Source organism: Cavia porcellus, unplaced genomic scaffold, assembly GCF_034190915.1.
Source record: "Cavia porcellus strain 051 isolate PalLab524CR breed Dunkin Hartley unplaced genomic scaffold, mCavPor4.1 scaffold_16, whole genome shotgun sequence".
NCBI classification, from domain to species: domain Eukaryota; kingdom Metazoa; phylum Chordata; class Mammalia; order Rodentia; family Caviidae; genus Cavia; species Cavia porcellus.
The window spans coordinates 27,707,528-27,726,077 of NW_026947499.1; the positions used below are offsets into that span (position 1 = coordinate 27,707,528).

Here is an 18,550-nt window from a genome sequence, read left to right on the forward strand (position 1 = left end):
CGTGCTGTCAGTCTCGGGCTGCTCTGAGAATTCAGTCCATCGCAAGAGGGGACGCGCTCAGAAGAGTTCGGGAAGAGCAGGGTACCCTGGTACTGTGGCTCAGAGGGAGAACGGCCTCTGTTGAGGGAATGCTAGTTGAGCCACAAGGTGAGTGGTAAGTGCATGGGGCCAGTGCTTGTCAAGGTGTCCTAAAACAGGCAGCGCCGCTCCCCGAGATGTCTGGTCAAATTGCATTGAGTTCGTCAACGTGTACCAGGGAGGCAAGTTCTCAGCACAGACTGGCAGCAGGTCCCCTCCCTCCCAGGGCTGCTCTCACCATTGCCAAGGATGAAGCTGAGGAGCCCGGCCAGGACCACCTCTAGCACCTGTGCATGCACAAGTGGCCACCACGGTCCCCACAGGCTGGTCAGGAGAGTTGGAGGATCGGGCAGGACACCGGGCAGGACCTTTTTGTGCGAGTCCTCTGCATTTCCTACACCACACCCAAGCCTCATGTGGCAGAGCTCAACCTGAGTGAGCTGCGGTGTGTGTGTGTGTGTGACTGTGCATTGGGGCTCAGTTTGTACACAGACCATGGACCATGAAGGGGTTTGTCATCATAATCATAGTGGCTAAGCGTATCATAGAGCTCATGCAATGCCTGACACCTGTGCATGTGCTTCTGTACCATAGACAGGCACCATAATTAACCTTGTTTTAAAGGCTCAGGGAAGTGAGGTTATTTACCTCAGGTCACACAGTCCATGAGAGGAGGACTTGGGATGCAAACCCAAGACCTCTTACTGCAGGGACCTTGAGAAAATTAAAGACATTTTCAGTGTCTCCTGCATGCTGAAAGTATCTCACAGAGAAAGAACCATTTTCTGAGCCTTCTGTGTACCAAGGCCTGGGTGCCAATCTCACATCCTTTGCTTCCTAGCTGTGAGGTTGTAAGTTAACTCCTTCATCTTGCTGGGCTTTGTTTCCCGTATGTGCAATGGGAAGAGTAGCGCCCACCTTACAGGGTCACAGTGCACATGGTGCCATCTGGGCATTAGGACTGGAACCAGGACACCGGAGTTCTGATCCTTGAGTTCTAATCTTTTGGTAGGCATGGTGGTTTGCTGGTAAATGGGCCCAAAGTCCACCCCTGAACCTACATGATTTGATTGAGTCTCTGATCAAGAAGAAGACTGATCCTCCACCACTTGCATGAGGGCTGGCCTTTGTCTTGGGCTTTGCCACAGATACCTTGAATGCTTCCATTTGCTCTCTTGGGACTAAGCTCAAGCTAGCAACTGGGAGATGAGAGACACATGGAACAGAGCTAAGACCATCTGGCCATCAGTCCACCTCAAGAGCATGAGAAAGATTAGCCAAGACCAGCAGAGCCATCCATCCAGCCAATACCTGCCCCAGACACATGAGAGAACCTCAGTGAGACTAAGAATCACCTTGCTGACCACAGAATCATAAGCAGTGACAAATACTTGCTATCCACAGGGAAGAGTGCAGAGGTATTTGTTACTCGGCAGTAGCTGACTGATACAGTGCCTTGGAGGCAGTCTCTTCCTACTGATGTCTTCAGATATCCGTTTCCTATCTACTTCACAATGGAATTAGGAATAGATGAACTTTGATGTGGCCTCACTGATACCTTAGAGCTTTGAGCGTTGTATAAATCCTGAGCTGGCATGTCTGGATCAGCCAGTTGTATTTTTATTGTGGTGATTTCCCCCATGATTTCTACTGGTATCTGAATTCTGTTTTCCTGGGGTCAGTGATGCTCTGCACTTTCAAACCTCTTTTCCTGGCCTGCTTCTCAGGAGAATTTCTTATAACCCAAAGAAGCTCTGTTTGAAGGGCAGAGAAGTGCCTCTGGATATGGCTCTTAATTTTTAGGGTTTAGAATTAACTTTGCCCTGAATTGGTTGGCAGCTGCAGGACAAAAGCATTTTGCAACTATCAACCAAATGGTTCCAGGGCCTTTCATTGCTTGGTTAGGGAGGAAGCTGTTCAGGGTCCATCCACAGGGAGAAACATCAGGCTGGCTTCCTCCAGGGATGCGTGTGTGTTTGTAGAAGGCACCCAGGGAATGGCAGGGGTACTGCTCTGAGCCTCATTTGTTCTGTAAGATGGGGCTATGGAGAGCACCTCCTTACCAGGTATTGTTCAGTTTTCACACTGGACTTGGTCCCAGACATTGAGATTGAAGTCCTCTGTGGCTGTGAGACTTTGGGAATGCCTCCGGCCTCTCTCAGCTTCAGGTCCCCCGTGAAGTCCCAAAGATGTTGTATAAAATATTGCAACAGTGAGCTAATATAAGTGGAGTGTGCACTGGGGTAACAGTGGGTGGCAACTTTTGTGGATATCAAAGAGATCATTTGTGCCAAACATTTAACCCAAGGCTGCCAGAAGGTAGGGGGTAAATATGCTGTGAGCTATCACTATTATCTGCTGGCAATGTTGGAATTTTATGTTATTGCCTTAATTTCTGCATCTGCCACCTTTCTCTGTTGTTCCAAAGACATTTATCGTGCACCAGGAATGGGAAAGGGAGGTAAACAAAATTGCATATTCTATTGTGAGGCAGGCATCATAGCTTTCAAAGTATCCCAAAGTCACAGAGCTATGGTGCAACAGGATCTGGATGTGAGTCTGAACTCTTCCATGCCTCCTCTTGCAGGCTGTGGCCGCTGTGCTGCCCTCTGGCAGTGACACCAGGTTGCCTTTCTGGCTCTAAACTTGCGATGTTATCCTTAGCAAGTTACTTGCCCTCTCTGAGCACCTCCCAGCTTCTCCTTATGATGTCTTTACTAATAATTCCTGAGTTCCCTTATCTTCCTTTCCAGGCTTGACGGAGAGAAAGAGGGAGAGAGAGAGAGGGAGAGGGAGAACATTAACCTTCAGCATCGAAAAAGTTCAGATCCAGTTGTGCTTTTAGGTAGGAAAAGAAGCAACTTCCTGATGGAGCCCCGGGTATGTGGGGGCTGGGGAGCCACTTGGGGTGCAGAGGAGGTTACACCTGAGCCCCTGGCTCATCTCCAGGTTGTAAGCACCCCACCCTTTCCCACCTTCACGCCAATTCCAGGCAGATCCTAACTGGCACCCCAGTTCAGGACACCCCTCTGTTCCTGAATCACCGAAGCACGGCCTGCTGTCCTCCTCCGGGGCCCTTCCTGGGAGCCCTCCTCCCTCTAGTTCACCTCTGATGCCCTTTAGTGTTCTGCCTGCAGGTCGCCTTCCTGTGACACCCCACACCGCACAGATAAACCCAGCACCTCCACCTCCCGGCCAAGCCACAGTGCTCTGCCTGCCTCTCTGTGCTGCCTGGGCCCTTGCTGAACTCTGGGTCCCACAGGCCTGGGGGCCTCACGTCTCTGCTGAGATTTCAGCTGCTTCCCCCACAGCCTGTCCCAGTCAAGGAACAAGGACGTCGTGATAGGCTCAACCTTCACTGGCTGTGCAACTTGAGGAAGTGGCTGAACCTCTCTGGGCTTTCGTTTCCCAGCTCCTAAAGTGGTAGTGATAATACCCGCCGGATAGTCACAGTGTCTGTTTTGTGAAGCCCCAGCGACACACCAGATACCATATGACAGCTTCTCAGACATTCTCCCTGATTTGGATAATTACTCTTCTGTAATTACCTCTACTCTCATTAGCTGTAATTTGTGTAATTATTATCTCTACAGAATAATGTTCAACATTCATTATTACTCATGGATGTAAACCACAGAGCTCAGGCCGCAGCACATAGTAGGTCCTTAGTAAACGGTGACTAATTGGAACCATTCTCCCATGGCCCGGGCACCAACTGTTATCCTAATGCTCTGGCCAAGACAGCAGGAAGTTACCCACCTCACCCCCCCCTCGTGCCTGGCTCCTGTGACTGGCCACCACTGCCAGCGCACGCCAGGGTCACCTACCCACCGGTCTGCAGTGCCAGCTCCTTTCCCCCTATCTGTAAGGACTGTCATGCTTAGGAGTGCAGAGGGGCCCTGAGGACAGAATTATTTTTACTATCAAACCCAAATTGGTTTACTAAAACTGTCAGAAGAAACCAAGCAAGATAAATGAGACCCGGCAGCTCGGGGCCCCCAGCACCCTGGCTGGGGAGCTGCTTTTCTCACTCTGTCTGTGGAAGTAGGAGATGCTGTGGCGGACGCCACCTCGCAGAGCAGGAGCCAGAGTCTGCCAGAGACAGCAGCGGGTGGTGACCTGAGCACTCCCGCCTTCTGCAAGCTTTGAATCCATTAAGTGCTTAAAACTCAGCCCGTGCTGCCCTGTTCAAGGAAGTCCAGACACCCCAGTGTGGCTTCAAGGACCTCTGCGTTCACAGCCTCCGGGAAGCTTCATCGTGGTGTTCTGGACCCCTGGGCCTTCCCTTAGCTCCTTTCAAGACCAAGTCCAAGCTGTGCACAGCCTCAGTTTACTCACCTGCAAAATGGTGATAACACTATCCAGTGCATGGGCTTGCTGTGAAGACGCCTGGGATGTAGAAACACGAGCAAGTAACACAGCTGGTGACCTCAGCACGTGCCTCTTCTTCAGGATGAGTGCGGCTCCCACCACACTTGCCCATCTTGTCTCTGTCCCTTGACAGGGCTTCTCCCGGGCACTGCTGGCATTTGGGTCAGCTAATCTGTTGCAGTAGTGCCTGTCTGCTGCTTGGAGCACCCCTGTCTGTACCCACTGGTGCCAAGTGTGTCTTCCAAGTCACAGCTGCTGGTGCCCAGACACTGGCAGGGCCCCTGGGTGGATGGCCCGCTTGGTGGAGAAGCCCTGCCTCAGACACCACCTCCCCAGGAAAGCTCTTTCTTCACATCTGCTCCCCGCCTGGATCTCCCGCCCGGGGCCCGGGCCCCTGTGTGTCCCATGGCTCCAGACACACTGCGGCTCCCAGGGCCAGAGGCATCTGTCTGGTTCAAGGCTGAGCAAAATGAGAAACGACTCTTGAGTTTTAAGCAGTGTCACACATTATGGTCTGATTGAGGCTGTCATAGGACACTGCGTTAGAAATAGCCAACGGAGAGCAGAAGCGGGAACAGAGTGACCAGAGGGGAGTCCTCGCAATAACCCTGGGACAAAATGATGGTGGTGCGGACTTTGGTGTGAGCAGTACAGTGGTCAGAGGTGCCTGCACTGTGGGTGTGTTTTTACCTTTGAGAAGGATCAGCAGAATTTTCTGAAGATTTAGATGTAGAGTGGGAGAAACAGGAGTCCAGCTCACAGTGACAGTGCAGAGGCCAGTTCCTTCTAGCACTGTAGAGCTCATTTCCAGGGTCCAGTTTTTGGTGAACCTCTATCCTCACTTTGACACTGACCACGATGGAAGCCTTTACGTTGGAAACTGGCAAGTGCTACTACCAGTGTTTGGCCACTGTGTCCGTTTGCAGAGACCAGGCAGGTGTTGCCTGTTTCCCAGAATTTCATGGAGCGGGAATGACGCCGTGGTCAGTTGGTCTGCTTTGCTTTTTCCCAGGCAGCTGGTAGAATGCATTGCTCTTTACCAAGGCGGGGAAGATGGCAGGGGCCAGGGCCTGGGGAGAGACCTGGACGTGGCACCTTTGGGATGTCCTTTGGCCATCACGCTGTCCAAGATAAACTTCAATGCTGAAGGAAAAGCTACCAGGACCTTCTGACAGGCCTACAATTCCACCGGCACAGGACAGACACTGTCCAGAGGGAGTAAAGGAGCCTCTTACTCCAGACATGAGAGGCCAGAGGGAAGAGAGCAGGGGAAGGGAAGGGGAGCAAGAGGGGAGAAAGGTTTGAGGAAGTGGGTGAGGGAGGGAGGGAGGAGACAGAAGGGTTCGGGGTAAGAGTCAGAGAGAGAATGTCCTGGGGAGAGGGCAGCGGGGCGCATGCAGGAGAGGCGAGGGAGAAGCCAGGCTTTGGAGGGGAGCCGCTGGGAGCAGGCTCTGGCGAGCTGTGGGAAAGAGGTCCACGTAGGAAGTGTTTCCAGAAAGAAGGCAGAAGACGGAACGGCTTTGGGGAGTGTCAGGATGAGAAGGCGTTTAAGGAAAGAGGTCAGAGATGGAAATATTAGGGAGACAGAAGGCCAGAGAGTGGTTTGGGGGTAAGAAATTAGAAGTGTTTTTGGAGAGAGAGGTTAGATAGAGAAAGGAGATTTGGGGAGTCAAGAAGCTAAAGACCTCTGTTTGGGGAAGCGAGCACCCTAGAAAAGGGGCCAGAGGAGAGGGGAGAGAGAAGGGAGAAGTGGAAAGAGGGGGATAGAGGGCAAGCGGGAAGGGTGTGGGGAGGAGGAGAGGAGGCAGAGGGAGGGAGCAGGGTGTGCACACGTGGGGTGCAGGCCGCGTACATGCCACCTGTCTCTGTACCCACGGAGCACTGTTTTAAGAAGCCCACAACAGAGGAGGAAACAGACTCCCAGAGAAGCTCACTGTCAGCGGCTGGCAGCAGAAGCTGGTGGACCTTTCCCCAGGTTGGCCAGGCCCCAGGTCCAAGCTTGGCCAGCTCGCTTCTGCCACACTGTGGACAGCACCCAAAGCCAGCCAGCAAGTGCTCGCAAGGGGGTCCCCTCTTCTCTGTCAGCCTTGTCCCCCTTCCCCTCAGCCAACTGCTCTCCCTGGAAATCTTTCTCCAGCTTTCTCCAGAAGCTGCCATCTGTCTCCCCCCTTCTTACCCTGTCTCACAGGGGAGTGGGAAGGGCATGGTGAGAAGCCACCACGGCCTGGCTTCCAGCTCTGCTCCTTGCTAGCTCTGTGGTCCCCCTAGACTTCCGAGGTTTCCCCCCTGAAGTCCCCTCTAGGTGGCTTCTTCATGAGGTGAAAGTGGCATAAACTTTTAGGGCAACTGCCTCTGAAGCTTGCCTAGTGTCCCCAGCAGTGTCACCCTCTGGGAAGTTGGGGAGGGGATATTCTCCATAAAGCCTCCCACGGCATCTCCCACAGAGCACAGGAAACAGATGCACAGCCCATTGGATTGGATGTGGTTCCCTTCAGACATTATTTCCTGAGCTCCTTCTCTGTGTCAGGCTTCGTGTCCTTCTCTGGACATAGAAAAGTGATATGAGACCTGCTGTCGGGGGTACCCGTCAGCTGGGGGACAAAGACAGTGAGTGAATGGTAGGATGTTTTTCTCTTCCTACCTACACTGGCCATTTGGTCTTTGAAAAGGATATGCCTGCTCTTACCACAGGGCCTTTGCACATTCTGTCCCTTTGGATTAATCCTCCAACTCCTCTGTTAGTTCTGATCCTTGGGGAGGCCTTTTCTGACTTCCTTCTTTACTTTCTGACCTTCTCCTTTAGCTTACATTCCCAGTGTAGATTCTCACAGCACCATAAGCCCTTACATTGCTTATTGAAGTTACAGTAAGCAATTCCTTGTGCAAGTGCTTATTTGACATCTTAGTGAGTGGGTTTCTTGAAGACAGGGACTCTGAGTGTATAAGCTGCTGCTGTTGCTGGTCCCACCCTGAGGATACCAGGGCTACACCCAGGCCCTGTCACATAGCAGATGCTTCATTAATAATGGCTGAAAGAATAAGGCACGAACAATGTCTTCCCTGATCTGCCCAACCCGGCTGGACTGGGGGAGGGGGCACCAAAAAGCACTCACAACTGGATATCTAGGAAGATCCGCTTCTCTTCCCCCACGTGGATCTTCCAGACACAGTCCTCCCCTTCTACGTAGGGCTCCGGCCAGTTTGGGGACAGCACCACCCCAGCCACGGCAGTCAGCTCCCCACCACACGTGGCTGGAAAAGAGACACATAGACAGACTTTATTTGTAAGGAAGCGAAGGAGGCACAGCGGTTGGGGGAAGGGGCTGAGTCAGAGTGTGGACCTCTCCTGTCACGCTCAGGCTCCTTCACACCCATCTGTCAGTGCCCATGGGTCAGGGGACAGGTGACCAGCTGGCCCCTGCTTGCTCTTGGGCTGAGGGCTGGTGGAGCAGGGCTAAGAGCATGTGGTGCTTTCAGCACCATGGACAGAGCTCAAAAGGCTGAACCAGTCCTGCAGCCTGGCCTCTGTAAGCTCTGGAGGCCAGAGGATGCAGTCAAGGCAGGGGCTCCGTGATGGTGGCGAGGTGCATAACTTCTTTTAGTGTCAGCTTACTGCCTCCATGTCACGGGGAACTACATGGCTGTCAGCACCAGGCCTGACTACGATCAGGCACGGAGCTTGCGGCATCACGCCTGGTACATGGCGAGTGCTCACTGGGCCAGGTAACATCACTGTGAAAGGTTCCAGCTCTGGGAAGGCAGCAGAGATGCGGCCATGTCTGGTGCTCTTTAAATTTCACTCTGTGTTTACCACTTTGGAAAGCTCTCAACGCGGCTGAGGCCAAAGAATCAATAAATTCTGCTGTGTTAAACCAGCAAATTTAATACAGGGATCACTTTCTCATCATGGCAAGAGTACAATTTCACTCCAACACCAGCCAGTCTGCCGGGGACCAGGACACCCTGAGTGACTCCTGCTGGGCACACCAGACCTGGGCTGGCTCTGCAGCCTTGGGATGGATGGGACGGGGGAGGGCAGGACCCTGGGAGCCCATGCAGATGAGGTTCTGCTCAGCCTGTGGGGTACAGGCGGCTCAAAGCACAGGCCTCTGAGAATAGGGAGACCTAGGTTCTATCCCTGTCTCTATCAGTTACCCTGTGTACTCTTAGGAATGTCACTTCCCATTGTTCTTATCTGCAAACAGGGCTAATAACATCTACTTTATAGAGCAGTGAGGATGAAGTCAGCCAGTGAACATTCAGCCCTTAGCAGCATGCCCATCATAGCGTTCCCGCATACCTATTTGCACCTAGTATTAGCCCATTAATGAGATTCAGGGCTGCCTTGTGCTATCTGTCCCTGGAAGAAGGGGTACCTTTTAAAATTTATCCATTCCGTACTTTCCCCAAGGCCCAGCAGCAACCCCGACCCACAGGATGGCGAGCCATGGAAAGGCTGCATGCAGTACAGCCCCGTGTTTAGGTCAAGGCCCCAGCGTCTCAGCTGAAGGAGGTGAGCCCCGGGGCGCCCACTCACCTCTGCACAGGGGCTCCGTGTCGTTCCAGTATGGGTCTCGCACATTGACGCACTCGATGGTGGCGGGGCCCTGCTCCAGGGAGTGTCCGGGGTCACAGGTGAACTCCACTACCGTCCCGATGTTGTAGGTTGGGTCGGACGTGGTGAAATTCCCGTTCTGGATGTAGGGCTCATAGCAGTGGCCTTTCTCAAACGCTGCGTGGGGACGCAAAAGGGACAGCAGCCAGGATGAGTCCCTTGTCCTGCCTTTAGAAGGTGGGGTCCCTCCCGCTGTTCAGGAAGGCTCCAAGGAGCGGGGTACAGTGGTGCACGCCTATAATTCCAGTGCTCTTGGAGGCTGAGGCAGGAGAATGGGATGTTTGAGCTCAGTCTTGGCAATTTAATGGCTTAGTGAGATCCTATTTCATAATAAAATAATAAAGGCTGGGAATGTTGCTCAGTACAAAGGGATAGAGAGAGGGAAAGCTCCGGGGAAAATGAGGATCCTGTTCTGGGGCCCAAAGACCCGTGAGAGCCTGCCCTCAGCCTCGTGCGTGGATTCTTGGAATCTCTCTGCCGTCCTGTGTGAAAAGCTGGTGTCCTCCCCATGGCCCATCACTGGCCACGGGAAGCTGCAGTCTGTCTATGGCCCAGACCGTCTGTTTCCGGGGAGCTGGGACAGAAAGCACCCCGGGCTGTGAAACATGGAGCAGCCTTTTCCTGGGTCCCGTAACTGCCTGGAGGAGGCAGAGGGAATGGGCAGAGCGGGAGGAACCGTGTGGGCTGCCCAGAAATCTCAGGCTCTCTTCTGACGGACTGATGCTTCAGCAAGCCATCTCAGGCCCCCGTACCTCATCCAAAAGCAGACATAATAATAACAGTTCTAATAATTAGTGTGGCAAGGGGCCCAGAAAATGTACAAAAGTCAGGCGCATTGGGTGGTGCATGCTGTTAATTCCAGCTACTCAGGAGGCTGAGGCAGAAGTCTCACACATTTGAGGCTATAGCCTAAAGAACTTAGTGACAAGGTGTCTCAAAATAAAATAAAAATAAATGGACAGAAAAAGGCTGGGGCTTCACACACACACACACACACACACACACACACACACACACACACGGCCTGGATATGCAGTCTGTGCTCAGCATTGCTGTGATAAAACCAAAGTCTGCCCTTGCAAACTGAAGCACCAGCCCGCCTGCCAGGACCCCTCCCCAGCAACCCGCATTGCCCCTCCCAGGCGCCCCTTGGCTGGGCTCCCGCTCCCGTGACCCTCACCCTCGAAGCGGATGTTGAAGGCTGAGGCCACCTGGCCCTGGTTGGACGTGAACTCGATGCGGATGCCATTGCTGTCGCTCAGCAGCCCCTCGAAGGGGACGCTCTCGGCCTGCAGGGAGTCGTACAGGAGGGCGGACTTGTTGGTTTGTCCACTGTACACCGCCATCCTGCAGGGAGAGCAGAGGGGCCACTGGCTGTGGAGGGCTGTGCCACGCCGCCATGCTGGCCCCATCCCAGGTGCAAGCCCTGCCAGGGCCCCTTTCTTGCCAGCACAGGCCGCTTCCCCTGGTCTAACCTCTTCCCTCCTCTGTGAAGTAGGTTAATGCTTGCCCTACATTATACCTCTTTTTTGTTCTCTCTCTCTTTTTTTTTTTTTTGGCAGCAATAGGGTTTGAACCCAGGGCCTTTGTATTGAGATATATTGCCAGCCCTTTATTATTTCTTATGTTGATACAGGGTCTTGTTGAATTGCCCAGGTCAGGCTTGAACTTGTGATCCTCCTGCCTCAGCCTCCTGAGTAGCTGGAATTAGAGGAAAGCATCACTAGGCTCAGTTTTTTCTGGAGGATTTTTTTTTAACAGATGCATTCAGAAGTTGCAGGGAAAGTGATGTGTATGGTAAAATTAATGAATTAGATGAATTAACTGATGTTGATTATTATTAACTAAGAAGTTGGGATTAATGGACTATGACCATTGCTGGGGCCATTACATACATAGTTAGGCAGATCAGTTAGCCCTAACTCTGCAACTTCTGAGCTGTGTGCTTAGGACAGAACACTTCATCTCTCTGAGCTCTGTTTCTCATCTGTAGGATGGTACACACAGGGTGTGGGGCTTGGAGAGCATGGTACAAAGCATGCCAAGGCAGAGCAGGTGTAAGTGCTGTTTACAGAGTCTGGGCTTCTCGGGCCCTGCCTCTGACCCCCATTTCTCAGGAGAGCTATTTGGGGCATCAGCAGCCCTCATTTCCGGTTCCCAGCTCCCCTTCAACTGAGTTTACACAACTCGCAAAACATTTCTGGGCCTCAGCTTCCCAGCTGTGAAAGAGGGCTTGTAAAATCTTTCCTTCCTGAGTTACAGGTGGGCTTTGACAATATATCAGAATAAAGTGCCCTGGACATGAAAATGGCTTAGAAAAAAAGGTTGGATATTCATTTTATTGTTATGAAAACTATGTAATACTTGACTCCTTGCTAGCCCAGGCAGTTTAAAAGAAATTATGCAAAAGTGAGGAAGTAAACAGCTCACAAATTATGTAAATATTTTTATGGAGTTATAAACACACACTTTTAATCTATTGAGGTTTTTTTTTCTTTACTGCCCACATAAAAAGGGTTTATTCGAAGCTGGTGGGTGAATTTCTAGAGCCATCAGTATATGGACGCTGGAGCCAGTTTGCTCATTGCCCCAGGTTCAGAGGCTGCCATGTGGGGTGGGGTGGTCAAGTCGGTTCCTGAGGGTGGGGAGAGGAGAGGGCACCTCCAGTTCTGAACGCTGCTAATTCTGCTGGGCACCCAGAATCTTTTCTCAAAGAAAAGAAGGCTTCAATAAAGATCAGCAATAAAAACCCTAAGATCTCGAAACCTCTAAAGTCTATTCATCTTCTAAAAATAGTTCTTTTCCCAGCTATGTTCCCTGGAACGTCTATGATAGCAATAAGTTAGTCTCAAATCCTTGCCCAGTTTGTGGTCCATAGGGATGGGCAGTGCTGAGCTAAACAAGAATCAAACATTTTATTTCCCTGCAGAACTTATCAGTGCCTTTGCTGGCTAATGTATACCATAGGAGCTTGCAAGACACACTTTGCAAACATATTTGACCAGATAACCCATCTTCTAAACTGCTTGTAATGGAGCAGGAGTTCAGAAAGTCCTCAATTTTGGAGAAATCATGTGAAATTCTTCATGTTTTTTCTTTCACTCCAAATCCTTTTAAAGCTCCCCATGACCTATAGAAACAGCCTGCTATTCTAAGCCCTTCTGGAGAGAACCCTCATTTTTCCTTCCAGATTCATGCCTCTGCTACAGCATCCCTGTAACAGTCTCGCTAATGGTTCTCTTCATGTCTTTCTTGCTCCAGGAGGAAGGGCTGGGGACCCGTGGGATATTCTGATGTCACCGAAAAGCCCCATGAGATTTCCTCTTCTGTCAAAAATGCCATGACAGAAGAATTGCGATCACAGAACGTCAGGTTCCGCAGTTCCAAGGTGCTGGTACCCCGGGAGAGCAGAAGGTGGTGACGGCGCCCTCTCCCCAGCTTTTCTCCCCAGCTCTCTGTGCTCTGTGGCTTCCTGTCCACCCAAAGTCCCCAAGGGCCCTTCAGCCCAGCCTGGAGGGGAGCCTGTGGGCCGCGAGAACCTCTCCTCCCCATGGCAGGTTGGGGCTTGTGGACAGCCAACCAGGGTTCCACACCGTGCCAGCAGGACCACTCCCTGTGGGCACACCTGCAGCTGTCCCAGCAGCCCCTGTGTGCTAACATGGCCTGTGCTCTCCACTGGCCTTTCCCTGCCCTCACCTGTGCCCATGAGGACCCACTCCCAAGTCACATCCTGGTCACACATCTGCTTCCGGTGGGACCTGACTAAGTCAGCAAAGCCAAGCGGGGGAGCTCCTGGTTTCCTACAGCTCACCGGAATGGGGGGAGCGGGGGTTACAGTTCGGGATTGCATGCATCTCCCACAGGGCTGAAGATGTGCTCTGGTGCTGTCTACCAGCGTCTCCCTCCTTCCCTGAGCACCAGCCCGGTCCTGTCACACTGGAGCCCGCTTCCTCTGCTCTGAGCCAGTCTCCTCTGCCACAGAGCCACACAGGAGCTGGGCACAGAGCAGGTGCCCTGCAGTCACCCCCTCCTCGTCCACCTGCAAAACGTGCCACGCGGGAGAGAGATGAGCAGCGGGAAGTGGGGGCCTTGACTCCCTCCTGCCTCTTCCTGTCACCTGCTGTGTGACCTGGGCAGGCCCTTTTCCTGGTGTATATGACTTTCCTTATCAGAAATGGGGAGAGTGGATGCTGAAGGCCACCAGGGTCTTTGCCAGCCTCCCCGCTCCATCTCTCTTGGAGTCCAGGGGCCAAAGTTCTCACCGTTCCAGGACTGGGGATCCCCAGGGACATCCCGATGCTCTGGGAGGGAAAGAGGCTGAGCGGGAGTACCTGTCGGGCTGTGCCTCGTAGGGCTTTACCTGTCCTTGTCATGCAGTGACAGCTTCTCAAAGTGCAAATGCAGCTTCTGTCCCTCGGGTGCTTCGATGGTCCACACGCAGAACTGGCTCCCGTTGCTGTTACCAGGGTGACTGGGGGAGAGGACCCGGCCGATGGTGGCATTGTGCACTGCTCCTCCACAAGGGGCTGGGTCCAGAAAGTAGGGGTGGGAGGGATGGATTGAGAGAGAGAGAGAGAGAGAGAGAGAGAGAGAGAGAGAGAGAGAGAGAGAGAAAGAGAGAGAGAGAGGTTCATCGTCTCCTGGCCCACCCCACCTCTAGCTAGGAGGAGACATAAGGGACCAGGCTGGGCTGGGTGGGAACAATGGGGAGAAGAGAGAGTCTGGAAGGGACTTGTCTTAGAGCAGGAGACCATGACTGGCGCCATGCACATGTGCATCACAGTGGGGAGGACTTTAATAAGGACTCGATGGGGCCCGTAGAGCCCTGACTTTTATTTACAAAGTGGTCACCAAGGACATAAACAGGCACAAATGACGAAATGCACAGATAGTACTCAGAGAGCCCTGACACAATATGGCCTCACTAACAACAAAAGAAATGCAAGTCTTTAGATACATTCTGCTTTAACCCACCTAGCTGGCCAAGATAAGAAGCAGCAGTAAGATCTAGACGCTACAGGGAAGCGGCCAGTCTTGTTCACGACTCATTAGGATGCAAGCTGTAGGGGCGATTTATTGAAAAGTCTGGAAAATATGTTCAGAGACTTGGACCTAAATTAGATTTTCGGGAGCTTATCCTATGAAAAGGCTCAGAGATTTGCACACAGATTTATGAATGAAGATGTTTATTGTTACTTTCTAAGAGTTAAAAACAAAAACAAAAAATAACACAAATATTTCTTCACATATGTTTGGTGAAATAACTGTACTCTGTCCAGGAACTTATCAAGCACCATGTTCTCTAAGAATGCTGAGGAATATAAGAAAATGCTCCCCATGTTTTAAGTGAGAAAAACAAGTTGGAAAATGGGCCATCACACTGATTTCAATGAGCTTCTTGCACGGATTGGTTGACATCATGAATACAAAAGTGATTTTACACTTTCATATTTCTTGAAAAAATTTTTTCTTTACCAGAAGCATATATAACATCATAAAAAATCTAATGACCAGAATATCAAAAAGTGATGTGTGCTCCATAAAGAGCCACATGACTCTTGAGGGTCACAAATCAGGCGGTACCGGAATGTTTAGCTTCAGGACTGAAGTGGTTCCTAGGACGTGGTTTCCCGAGTGGTGCCTGGGAAGGCTGCTCTGAGTTTCCAGCCTGGCGAGAGCTGGTGGGTACAGTGGTCAGTGTGGGAGAAGGGTGCGGCACAGGGAGGTGACGAGCAGGACAGTCCCCCCAGACCCCCGGAGGCACCTCCACCTTTCAGGAGCATTAAAGAGCTTGAACATTCTCTCCTCCTAAGCACAGGTCTTGACCAAGCTTCGCCTCCACTGTCAGAGGGACAGAGCGATAAGCAACAGAAGCCGGCACGGCGATTTGGAGTGGGCTGGGCCACAGCAGGCTGCGGTTCACAGCGCGCTGGATGCCAGTGCAGAGCCTTCTCCCGGGTTCCCCTCAGCCGCAGTGGACTCCGCTCAAGTTTGGCTGCCCTCCGCTCTCCCCTCCTCTGCTGCCCGGTTTCTCTTCGGATCTCCTGTCACCAACTCCAAACAGAACACCCGTCTTTGCCCGTTTGCTTCCCTGGGCATCTCTCCATGAAGGCCAAGTTTTGCGAGAGCTGGGCTTGGTTGCTGCTGCAACCCAGAGGGGTTCTTGGCACTCAGTATGCACTCAGTGAATATTTACAGAGCAAACAGCCACTGTTCCTTTTTCAAAGAAGGAAGTTCAGAGAAGTTAAGCTACTTGCTCAAAGACACACAGCTAGTAAGTGAGACATCTGGGACCTGACTCAGGATGCTTCATTCCAGCAGCTGCCATGGAAACCACCCCCCAAGTCATATTCATGGTGATATTCTACTATTCCATAAAGGTGCATGGAATACAGTGGATAATTATAAATATCTGCTGAGTGGAAAATACAAATATTTTCTTCCTCTTTTATACCTCTAGCACCAGTCCAATGTACAATACACAGCAGAATACTCACTGGGAATTTGTCAAGTGACTGCAGGACTGACTGAGATTTGCAGTAGAAGAGCAATGGATAGATCTTTTTGCTCTAGAGTCTGTTATGACCTTCAGTGAAGACATTGCCAAGGAGCGCCACACTGCTTGCAGACCGTGGACAAGGTGTGGAGGAGGGGCACCTTTCCAGCTCCAGAATCCCTGTCTGGCCTATGTGGGCACATTGTCCTCGCAAGTTGGCCAGGCTTAGAGTCAGCCCTGGACTGTGGGCTAGGACAAGTGACCTAAGTTCTCTGGGCCCTCAGTTCACCTCCCATCAGATGGTGCTAATGATGCTGCCCTCCCCATAGGACTGCAGAGAGGACTCCGTGAAGGGGAGAAAGCCAGAGAGTCTGCTGCCGCCCTGGCAGGAAGGGGCGCTCACGCTCAAGGCCTGGCCAGCACCACTGTCTGGTGGCTTGGGAGCCAAGGGTGGAGGACACCGTCCCTGGTGGGGCGCGGCGGCCATCTGTCCTCGGCAAGCTGCTTGCCTGCTGCCTCTCAGGCCCCTCTTTGCCTTATTAAGCCAATTGATGGCTCTGTTTGGCTTCAATTTGCCAGTCATGACTCCCCATCCATCTTTCTTAGCACAAATTATTGCTGTTTCTCTCTGATTTCACACATAGATAAAAATTAATATGCGAGAGGTGTGGAAACCTACTGCCCTGCAGTTTGGATTTTTTTCTTTTGTTAAAACAAAAAGGATAGAAAGAAAAAAATTCTAAGGGCCTTGCGGGAACAATATTGCAACAATTAAATCTGGTGAGTTAGCATCAGCTCTTATTTGCTTTTTTGGATTCCGGGTGACGATGAATGCCTGGATGGCAGAGATTATGTTGTGTTACTCCCCGATTCTCTCTGTGTGGGGCTCAGAGGCTGGCACATGGTAGGTGCTCAGTTAATGCAGGCCTTCTGTGCTTTTCTGGCCATCGTTAGGCCCTGTGAGAGCCCCTTTGCAGCTGAGACGGTCAAGGCTGTGCTGGAGGAGTGCAGCACCTCTCAGTGCTTCCCCAGTGACCACGAGCACGCGGACCACGCAGAGCGTGCTGCATGGAAGAGGCTGCTTCAGCCAGAGCTGCACGGGCCCCAACAGTGCCTTTGTACCCAGCTCAGTGGCCTTTGAGTAGCGAAGGTGGGAGGGGGAAGCTCAGAGGGGAAGTGTCACGCTCACAGCTCACCGCTTCTAGCTTGTGACTCCCGTCACCCTGCGTCCTCTTCACTGTGAAGGAAGCCCCAGCCTCCGATCTCACGCGACACTGTAGATGTCATCCTAACTGATCGCCACAGGGCCATGCCCACCTCCCACAGCCAGCTGCCACGCAGAAGCCAGGGCAACCCCTCCTACTCATAAACTCCTGCAGGTGTTGCCTGCCTCGTCAGCACATCTTCAGCCCGTGGCCTTGGGAAAGCCATGTGGTGACACTGACCCAGCTTCCTGTCCTGCCATCTTCTCTGTACTGTAGCCAAGTTGAGTCTGTGTGTGTGTATATGTGTGCACACATGTTGCTAAGTTGCCTAGGTTGGGTTTGAACTTGCAAACCTCCTGCCTCAGCCTCCCACGGTGCTGGGATCCAGGTGTGCACCATGATGCTCAGCCCAGTTTGGTCCTCTTTTTACTCTCTCAAACTCTGACTTCCTTCCCACTTGCGGACCTCTACCTCCAGCCCTGTTATCTCCCACTGATATCTGGGTCTTGGTCACAGAGCCCTGCCCTCAAGGACTGCTTCCCAGAACCTAGATCAGGCCTCCATCTCCTCTTCTAGCTGGTGCCTTTTCTCCAAGGCAGTGTCTGTCACACTGGTCACTGGTGGCCCTTCGGTCCCTCCTCACTCTGCACCATCGCACCCTGTGAGTCTCTGGCCAGACTCTCTGCAGTCTGTGACCATCACACCTGCTCCTTCACGCCACATTTTGCACCAGACTGGAACCTGCCAGGGCAGGGCCAGGCCACGTGTGGTGCTTTTGGCACTGCAGGTGCTCGGTGAGGCTTTGCTGAGTGATCACATAGACAGGAAAGGCTCTGGAAGGTAGAAAGCCGCATGCACTTTTCTGTCTGTCTCTGAAGTCCTCAGTTCTAACTGCGGGCTCAGAAGGTCTGTTTCCTTTCACTCCTGGGAACTGAGCTAGCAGTTCCCAACTTTACCAACTCCTAGCTGGTGACTTCAAGCAAGTGACCTGACCTCCTGGGATTGCAATGAGCAATTAATTGTGGCCTCTGGCATGGCGTTCAGCACATGGTGGCTGGACCCAAAACCAAACCAAACCAAACCAAACCAAACAAAAACAAAACAAAACAAAACAAAAACACAAAAAGACAGCAGGTGCACCCAAAGCACAAGCAACAAAGGACACAATGGATAAATTAGATTTAATCAGTATTAAAGATGCTTTTGCATCAAATGATGCTGTCAAGGAGTGAAAAACCAATAATGGAAAAAAACCCTTGGAAGCCCTGATCTGATAAGGATTTACTGTCTACAATATAGAAAGAGCTCCCACAACCTAACAACAATAAACAAACAGCCCAGTTAAACAAGGGCAGAGGACCTCAACAGACATTTCTTGAAAGAAGACACACAAATGGCCAACAGCACGTGGCATCCTCAGCCACCAGGGTAATGCAACTCCGAGCCAAACAGGTTGGCAGTGAGAGCAACGATGGCATGAGGCTGGCAAGTGTTGGCGAGGATGAGGGGACATGGGCGTCCTTGCACAGAGATGCTAGTGGGGCACAGAACTGGCACAGCCATTGTGGAAAATGTTTTGCTGCCTTCTCAAAAGCTGGACCATGTGACCCAGCAATTCTATCCTTGGATATGCATCTAAGAACATGAAAACTCAAGTCCACAAAAACCTTGCATAGAAATACTCACGGCAGCGTTCCTTCTAAGAGCTAACAGATACAAGCAACTCAAATGTCCACTCACTGATGTGTGGATGAATTAAATGTGGTAGCCCCAGACAGTGGACTA

The 18,550-nt window shown here is 51.8% G+C and overlaps 1 protein-coding gene across 3 annotated transcripts in view; it reads right to left on the reverse strand.

The window, feature by feature from the left end:
- Sez6l (seizure related 6 homolog like) overlaps positions 1–18,550 on the reverse strand; it is a 175,687-nt gene that overhangs the window by 36,889 nt on the left and 120,248 nt on the right. For all 3 annotated transcript variants that reach the window (XM_063226026.1, XM_063226025.1, XM_063226024.1), the window contains exons 6-9: positions 13,425–13,590; positions 10,245–10,411; positions 8,987–9,181; positions 7,563–7,701 (exon numbers count right to left, since the gene is read on the reverse strand). In XM_063226026.1, the coding sequence (XP_063082096.1) occupies positions 7,563–7,701; positions 8,987–9,181; positions 10,245–10,411; positions 13,425–13,590 (667 nt within the window). The remainder of the gene's footprint in view (positions 1–7,562; positions 7,702–8,986; positions 9,182–10,244; positions 10,412–13,424; positions 13,591–18,550) is intronic.